The 9454-nt window shown below is 36.5% G+C and overlaps 1 protein-coding gene across 1 annotated transcript; it reads left to right on the top strand.

Moving 5' to 3' along the window:
• The first annotated feature begins 2750 nt into the window (after positions 1–2750).
• On the top strand, positions 2751–9127 carry GNG4 (guanine nucleotide binding protein (G protein), gamma 4). The gene is made up of 2 exons (XM_009871796.1): positions 2751–2846; positions 8999–9127. The coding sequence occupies exons 1-2, from the start codon at positions 2751–2753 to the stop codon at positions 9125–9127; spliced, it is 225 nt and encodes a 74-aa protein (XP_009870098.1).
• Positions 9128–9454: the final 327 nt, after the last annotated feature.

Genomic DNA, 9454 nt, shown 5'->3' with positions numbered 1-9454 from the left:
AGAGGCCTCCTCACATTCCAGGCAGGGCATGGTCATTCAGGGACATGGTATTTGGTAGACTGTCTTGTTATCATAATTTCTTTTCTCTGCAGAGCTTTATTTCTAAGTAACAGTATTTTTTCATTAAAGAATATTAAGCTTAAGGTTATTAAAGAATATCACAGGTCTTAAGGAGAGCTGAGCCAGGTCTCAGCCAAACCTTTGTGTGCAAAGAGGACCAGATCATCACAGCCTGGTTTGAAAGCAAGTGCAATTCTTATTGTCAGTTCTACTTCATATATAATAGGGCCTTAACTGATACGCAAGTATGTGGTATATTTTCAGAGAGTGAGAGAAGGCAAAAGTGTATGTAGTTTGGTAAGTGAACTGTGAAACTAGAGAAATCCGTCTTATAAAGTTTTAGAACCAGAACTGTCTATATGAAATAAAAGAGATTAGATGCTTAAATGGATGCTAAGCACTTCCAGAAATATGGTAGTTAAATATTTAAGTGTATGTAAAGGCCAGGCTAGGAGCAGGAATCAGAACACTACAAATGTTTGTGCTTCAGAATATAAACAAACCTTATGCTCAGGGTAAGTGGAATTTTTTTTCTAGTGGCTGAAACACCTAGTGCCAGACTTTTTTAAAGTTATTTTTATGAAGCTTCTTATTGTGATTGTTTGCTGTTATCATGAAATAGTTCACCAGAGAAGATTTTATTTTTTAACTTTTTCCCTATTTTCTGTTTCAGAAGATACGCAAGGACATGTTATGTTTGTGGCGTTGTTTTGGAAAAATTGTTTGGGTTTTTTTAAGCATTTTTGTATCCCAGTAGCCTCTTCAAAATTCCATTATGTTCTTAACATGATCTCTTACTCAGTAGATCCTTAAAAACTATCTGGAAGTACTAGAAACAGTGTCCTCAACAACTTTGATTCAGCTAGTAACAGTTCAGAATGTCTAGCTCTAATATTTATAACTTTTATGGTTTGAGCAAACTAATTGTCAGAAAAGCTTGGGAGATCTGGAATTCTCTGGACTATTCATGGAGTTTCAGTTGCTTAATTGAGTTTAGTTTTAATGCATTATTCAAAATTAAATTTCTAATTTGCCTCTGGTCTTAGGCTGTGGCAAATATAGAAAGGTCTCTGTGACTTCATTTAGCTTTGACTTTTTTTGGCTCTGTGGTCATTAGTAATCTAACTGTGGAGAAGATAACAAAATTTAAATGATTCATACTTGTGGGCGTATAATTCTGTAAACAAAGATAAATGTGTTTATTTTTATCTTTATGGATACATCAAGACTTAAAAACTAGGGAGCTGAGTTGAAGAAGTCCAGAGCTGAGCTGTAATTCAGAACCTCCTGCTCTTGTGAATGTTTTGTGTTCTTTCCACTGGCCCACTGCAAGTCAAAACACATCTGAAAATTGTTTGGAGGCTGTTAGTTGATTGTGGGGTTTTGTACCGTACATGGCATTTTATGCAAAGCCAATTCCTACACACGTATTTAATCCTGTGTCTTGTAAAGAATATGAGTTAAAAGATTGTAAACAAAGACTAAGATAAAAAAAAAGCGCTACTATGTTCTGACATGATTTTAGTTCATCGAAGTGCACACAGAGGGGAAGCTTGTGTTCCGTTCAAATGACACACACGTTAAAAAAACAGAAAACCTGTTCTTTGTCCTGACCTATAGTAAAGCTCTTGGTTCATTTGGCACAGTTATTATGTTTTAAGGTAGGATTTCCCCTGACACAAGTGCTGAAAAAGATTATTTTGCTTCTTCAAATTAGTGTCAAGGATGATTCACCATCATATTTGTATTCTACCATCCCATTTTACAGCACAGATTGCTGATTTTTAGAAAAGAGAAGAAACAGCTATTGTTGACTTTTCCTTAAATCGAAGTGGTTAAAAAGTTATTTCTCCATTCTTTTTCTACTCTGGATTGTGTACTTCTATTGATTTTAGTATGCTTAAGACATTATATATACTTTTTTTTTTACAGGAGCATTTCTTGTGTTCTACTGAATTTCCTGTTTGTATCTTATAACCCAGTGACTGGATCAGGTAAGCTACTGAGGTTCAAGAAAGGAAATTTGTGTAGTACTAAGTGTTCATTTTTTGTCCAGAAATAAGCTGGAAATACTAATATTGAAAGCCTGTTCCAGTGCCCTGCCACCCTTAAAGTAAAGACGTTCCTCCTCAAGTTTAGATAGAACTTCCTATGTTCAAGTTTGTGCCCATTACCTCTTGTCCTGTTGCAGTGCACCACTGAGAAAAGACTGGCCCCATCCTCCTGACACTCACCCTTTAAGTATTTATAAGGATCGATAAGATCCCCCACCGAATCTTCTCTTCTCCTGACTAAAAAGCCCTAAGTCCCCCAGCCTTTCTTCGTAAGAGAAGTGTTCTAGTCCCTTAATTGTCCTTGCAGCCCTTTTCTGTGAACCACAGTTCTGTGTTGCCAATCTAACCGTTTCTGCACTGAATAATGGCCACATACTCTGCCTTTATCTGTTGTTTACAGAATTCAGATTGAATACTGGCAGTGGAGGACATAATTATGTAATGCAATAAGCTGCTATTGAACAAGAGAACAGTGATAAGTGGTGTCTGGTTTGTATTTGTGACCTGCAGTCCGGGACCGTCGGTGTGGTGACCAAGGGTTGGTTAGATTTCAGCTAACTGCCCTCTCACTGATTGCTGTATTTGCTATAGATACTTTTAAATTGTCTCAACTTTGTCTCTTCTAGGAAAAACAAAATGAAGGAACTAGTGTCAAACAGTACAACCAATATATCTCAAGCCAGGAAAGCTGTGGAGCAGTTAAAAATGGAAGCATACATGGATAGGATGAAGGTAAACTTAGAATTATTGTTGATGTTTTGAATTCACTCACTATCTTGTGGTACAGAAAGACTTGACCAGCTGAAATAAAGAAATCTGTCTGAGCTATGAAACAATATTCAGTACTGTGAATTAGTTATGTACTAACTGCTTGGTTCTAGTGAAGCGATTTACAAAGACTGGCTTCTAGTCTGCTTCTATGTGAGTGCCTTTTACCTCTGTCAAAAGCAGCATTTTATGAAATATTTAAAAATGGCTGGCAGATGCACAGGTGCTCTTCTTTGTCACCTGTAGCTGAATGTGAATGCAGCTGAGGTTTCTCAATTCTTCTCTTTTAAGAATTAGTCTTTAAAGTCTTGCAATACTTTTGAATAATGATGAGACAAGCTGAATTGCTTTGCTTTGTTTTGTTTTAGCACAGATGTCATTGAACAAAAAATAGGTATGATTACATTGTTCAGTTATGATTTTTTACACTTGATAGCCTGTTGTATATGAAGATTAGGTTTTATCATGCCTCTGAATATATGTGGGTAAAATATTTTCACTAAAGGCGCTATTAAACAGAGGTTCTCAACATTTTTAACCAGAAAAGCCTGTGAATTATTCCTCCCTGTCATTCTGCCTTCCACTAGGCTAAAATGTTATAAATCAAGCACCTAAAAACTAGTAAAGTTTTAAGAAAGCAGTGCTCATCTCTTTTGTGCATGCGCTCTGTCTCTGAAAATGGGAAAAAATTATTTGGATGAAAAATCCAACCTATACAAGTAAGAAGATTTTAAAGATGGAACAACTCAAAAAAGGAATGTATTTAAATAATCCTTAGCAAATTGTCTTAAACTTGCTTTTATATAATCATCGGTGACTTTCACATACCACATCATTAGCTGTTACGCAGATAGCTTCATTAGTTAGATGTATAACCTTCTTAATTACATATGTAAGAAAGACATAGGTTACTTTTACAGTTCGTTTAATTAGAAGGAACACAGTTATTAGCAAGTGTCGCAGACCTAAAAACAGATAGCTTGAAAGTGCAATTCTTTCACCTTTCAAAACAGCTTGGAATCAAAAAGACATCAAGGAAAATCTGATATGTTCAGTATTCTGAGGGTTCTTATGCTAACATAAGCCAAATAAAATTTGCAAAATGTTTATGTCTTGCTTTCTAGAATTTACTTGAACAAGTAAAAAAAAAAAAAAAGGCGTTGCAAGAAGAGATTGGTTGGCCTTTTATTACCTCAAAATCTGCTTTGCCGTTTAATCTTGAAACAGTTAAGTGTGTATTTCAGTGTAACCAAATTTTACCAAGAGATTTTCCAGTGGTTTCAACAGGAGATTTTGAGTTCTCAGATGATAACTGAGAAGGCAGAGAAATTAACTTATTTCCTTTTTTCTGCTGTTTTGCATCTGCTTAAACTAGTTAAGGCATTTAATAAAAGATGCTTTCCAAATAATTTAATGAGACATTGTTTTGCAAGTAGCTATTGCCAATAATAAATAAGACCATGTTGTTAAATTGAAAAGCTGCCTGCATTATTGACTAGGGAAATCAGAAGTTTCAGCTAATTTTTCTAGTACAGAGGCACTTTATTTTCCATGCAAAGTAGCTGCTGTAACCAGGAAGAGCTGGGTCTGCTCAACTAAAATCTTGTAGTTAGAAATACGTTGCCCATTCCCTGCTGTGTTCTGGATTTTTCAACTGATTGAAAAATCAAGTCAGAGCAGCGAGCAGTGCGCTGTTTGGAGATTTCACAAAGGCAACTTGCTGTTGAGGTTTGAAAGAACCAGGACAACTTAACAGAGAAGAATAAAGTTATCGGTGTATAGATTGAGAGTTGAAAGGAGTATCACTGTGGTGAGTGAATCCAGAAGGATCATGAATTGAGCCTGCCTTACTTCCCTGCGGAAGGAGCGGCTAGAATTATAATGGAGAAGTAAGTAGAAAACAGGAGGTGCAGATTCCAAACTAGGAAGCATCAAATGAAATCAGTGGAACAGTTGCCTCATGACTTGTAGAATAACGCATCTTGCAAAGATGCTAGCAGTAAAGTTGGGAAAGGAAAGGTAATATTGGTACTTTATCACTGTTGTCCTCAGAATAAAATGCTACTTAATCTTCTCTCTGCCAGCAGAAAAGCAAGGAGTGCTCTGACACTTAAGAATCTTGGTGTATTAGTTATTATTCCATTTTCTTTTTTCTTAAGAAGGTAGAAAATATTCCTAACTGCTTCTGAATAGTGTTGGGAGATAAGCAGTGGGTTTGCCAATAAATGTGTGTGAATCTCTTTGTTTTAGATGTAAAGGATAAGCAGAGTGGGTGTTGTGGCAAAGGATGGTAATTAGTCACAATCCATGACAAGACAGATGACATAGTAATTGCAGCATTTTGCCCTGTCATTGAAACTTATAATTATTAGTGCGGCTAACAGGATTATATTCTAACTTTGGCTGTTTTTGCACCCCTCTGTATTCTGAAATGTAATGGTAAAATTCCACAGTCCTCCTGAGACTAATTTTTTTAAGCATCACGGTTGAGTGTTTTGTTGTTTTGGTCTTTTTTTCCTTTTGGTAATTTGACAACCTGGTGGTTTTTTCACTACACAGAATAAAAATAATTGTATAAAATGTGAGATCAGTGTGATACCTGTATACTCCATCCCCTCTATCTACACACTTTAAAAGTTTTTTAAAAATGAAATGTTAACTTTCTGTTAGAATTAATCAATCAAGCTGGAGTCTGGTTTTTGGGTTTGTTTTTTCTAGTCACTTCTGCAATATGTATAAACTACCTTGAATCTGCAGACCAAGCTATATTGCTTAGGAGAGCTGAAATGATAAATGTGTTAGCGTCATTTGAATATTCAAATTACATGCATTTATTTATATTCTTTATGAAAGCTATACTGAAACTGTCCAGCAGTATTCAGCTGCAAATAAGCCTAAGGGTGAGTAAATGCTATGATACAGTGGCCTTCATTTAACTCCCTCCATGACAGAAATAGGACGATCAGCACATTATTTTGTGTAGCCAGAAAACACGGTATTGGCCATTAGGCAACCTCCATGTGCTGGCATACGCTAAAGCGTCCATCTCTGCTGTAGCCATAATGCAGTGCTCAATGCAGAGGTCTTCCGCCGCTGTTGTTCCGAATAATAACACCGAGCAGAAAAATTGCTGGAGGCAACATTGTATTTTCCTCTTTTTTTGGACACAGTGATGACTTTGCCAACACTGCTCACAGCTGCAGGAACCAATGTTTTTGTTGCTCCTAGAATATCAACTAACTTAACTCCCCTTAGTAAATGGCCACCATTCCACAGCACAACCCTGAGCTACTTCCGTTTAAGTGAAGAAATGGCCATAATTCAGTTGTATAGCCACTGTATTCCCAGTGGAGGCTTTTTCCTCCCCAAACCTTGTATTTATTTTTTGAAGGATGAAAATACATGGCCTAATACAGGTTTAGTATGTGCCAATGTGCCGAAGTATAATGATGCTCCTTAGTTCCTTGTTGCAAGTTTGTTTTCTACTAAATCATCCTATGTACTATGGTTTGTCTAAAAGCAAACTAATTTGTGATTTAAGCACTCTGACGCTGAAGAAAGTGCTTGCTCTGCTTCATGGTGTTTGGCATTCCTACCAGCATCGGAGGACAAGTTAGATATAAAAATGTATGTTGTGCTTTTGCTAGCAAGAATTCTCTTTATTGTTATGACATAGGACTGAAAGCATCATTGAGCTTCTTGTGGGCACCTGTGACTCTGACTTGGTCAGTTTGAATGCAAGAGTTCAAGACCAGCTAATAAATTAATTAGAATATAGAACTGCCTTAATTGGAGACATACAGCTGAGCTTGAAGCACAATAGACAAGTTAAAATGTGTATGTTAAATAATTATGAATGTACTGGTGATTGTCATTACTTGAAAATACTTCTCTAAAATACCGTGGTGGTACATTTGTCCTATTGTTACTGGAAATATGCTAACCTCCTGTTCAGCAGATGAATTTTATGCTACTTTATACTTTTCTGAGGTGCAGGATAGGCCACTAGCAAAGAAAAGTATGTTTTCTGCCTTTTGATCTTTTCTGGGCTGTCTACATTACGCCTCTTTTTGGATAATCTCCTTTTTCAAAATGCACAAGTAAATTCAAATGAAATCTGGAATATGATAGGATTCATAAGTTCTCTGTTTGGCCATTACAGTTCTACCTCTTTACTCTAGACATTGCCTTCACACCCTAAGCCTCTTTCTTCTGTTCTTGCTTAGCAAGTGCCTTATTGAAGTATGTCTGAAAATATTACAGTCTTTGAAATCTTGTCATTTTCCACACATTTTTGTTTGACCTGCTTCCCTTTTGAGGAACACTGGTTCTTCTGAATGTCTCTGCTGATGTGTTCAGTTTAGTGCTCAGTATTCTGCTTTGCGCTGGCCCAGCAATCTGTTGTTCCTGTGTAGTGTCCCTGCCCACCCTCTTCTCTTACAGACCAATTCTAAGGAACCTAAACCCCCTTGCTTGCTCTGCTAGGAACATAGTCTATACTGGGATGCGAACCATAGGTACTTCATTGGTCTAAGCATTCTACAAAGGCACGTTTCAGTTGATATTTAAAAAATAAAAAGTCAGTTATTTCCATCTAGAATTTAATTTTAATTTCATGCAAATCCTGATCCAACACCCATTGACTTCGTAGGTCTAATCTGAAGCCTACTACAGGCTGGACTTACGCCAAAGCAAGCAGGGTGTGGGGAAGCTAAAGCTAGTAGTGATGGCACACCTGCTAGAAAAATACCAGAAATCCGATTTGGTTTTCCTCTTCACTATAGTTGTGCAAATATGCTGACCTCAGTGTTTGACTTGGGAGAAGCTGCCATGGTGCTAAGAGAAAAGACTGTTTTGTAAAGGCTTCCTATCTCATTTTCTCAACTGTCATAACATTGAAAACACAAATAATTAAACAAAACAAACAGATAGATAGTTGTAAATATCTTGCTAACTGAGCAGAACAAAAATATTTCGTATATACATTCTGAACTCTTGAAAAAATGAATGACTTACAGTGGCCTAATGTCACCAATATCTGTGTGGCACAAAGCTGCAAAGGTTACAAGTTTTCAGCTACAGCTGAAATGGTCTAATATTTCATTTTTCATTTAATGAAATTTTATATTTTGTATGCCAGCACACTGTTACATTTCTGTAGGATGTTTCAATAAGCATCAGTCAACATTCTGATTTTGGAGTCTTTATAATTGTTTGTTTTAGAAGTGTAAAGATACTAGGATACAAAATAAGAAGGTAATGCTCAAGTTTATTGCTAGGAATAAAATACTACTTCTAATAACTTACTAAGCGGACGATATTAGTGTGTCTTTACTGAAAAGAGCAACATTTAGCTTAAATGAGAGCTATGATGGTTAGCTCAGTCGGTTAGAGTGTGGTGCTGATAACACCAAGGCCACGGGTTCAATCCCCGCTCGGTCCCCATGTGCTGCCTGATCTAGTTGAGAGGTGTCCCTGCCCATAACAGGGAGGTTGGATTAAATGATCTCTGAGGTCCCTTCCAGCCTAGGCCAGTCTATGATTCTATGACACACATTGATCAAGTTTTCCTCCTGATTTATTACTTCTTTTTAATCCCACGATCATGTGCCTAAGGACCTGTTTGTTTGGTTTGCATCTGGAGGAGCAAAGGATAGAGAGAGTGTGGAAAACCTTGCAGCCAGTGACTGGGAATAAGAGCTGAAGCAGGCTGCTTCTATAGAAACCCATGCGTCAAGGAGAATCACTATGGCTTACAGGCCATTTGCATGTATTTGTTATTAAGCGTATGCTCTTGACCTTCCTTCTGGTGTGGAGGAACAGCTGCAAGTGAATCATCTAAGCTGATACCATCTCGCATCACTGTGTTAAGTAAAATGTAAAATTAAGTAAATTTGTTAAGTAAAATGTAAATTTGTGAAGTAAAATGTAAAATAAAGTAAAATTACTAGGCCTGGTAAGAGGAAATTCAGAGTTGTGGTCTGTAGTAAAGGATAAACCAATCTGCTCCTATTTTATGGTAGCCTCCATTATTATATGTTATATGAAGAATATATATGCAATGCTGGCTGGTTCAGAATTAAGTGTTACAGAAGTTCTCTCTTCTCTTCTATTAGGTATCCAAGGCCGCAGCAGATTTATTGGCATATTGTGATGCTCATATTGCAGAAGATCCCCTTATTATTCCAGTGCCTGCGTCTGAAAATCCTTTTAGGGAGAAGAAACTCTTTTGTACTATCCTTTGAGTCAGTTTTCAATTAAAAATGTCTTCTGCTAAAAATTGATATTAGTGTTGCATGCTTTTAGTTTGAGCATTTTTTCTTCAGATGTCAATACTTAGCCTATAACTACAATATTTTTAGAAGGTAGTGCATTTTCTGGTAAAAAAAAAAATTTAAAAATCCTAAAAAAAATCAAGATTCAAGGTAATCCCTATCTTTCAGACCAATGTGCAAGTTTAATTTCAGTTCTTCATGAAGATTCTTTTGGTTTTACTGAAAGTAATGAGTATAGTATCAAATTTTAGACATCTTTGCCAGCCATAGATTTTTCTGAGTCTTAAATGAGTTATA

Source organism: Apaloderma vittatum, unplaced genomic scaffold, assembly GCF_000703405.1.
Source record: "Apaloderma vittatum isolate BGI_N311 unplaced genomic scaffold, ASM70340v1 scaffold18086, whole genome shotgun sequence".
NCBI lineage: Eukaryota > Metazoa > Chordata > Aves > Trogoniformes > Trogonidae > Apaloderma > Apaloderma vittatum.
This window is presented reverse-complemented; position numbering and strand designations above follow the sequence as displayed.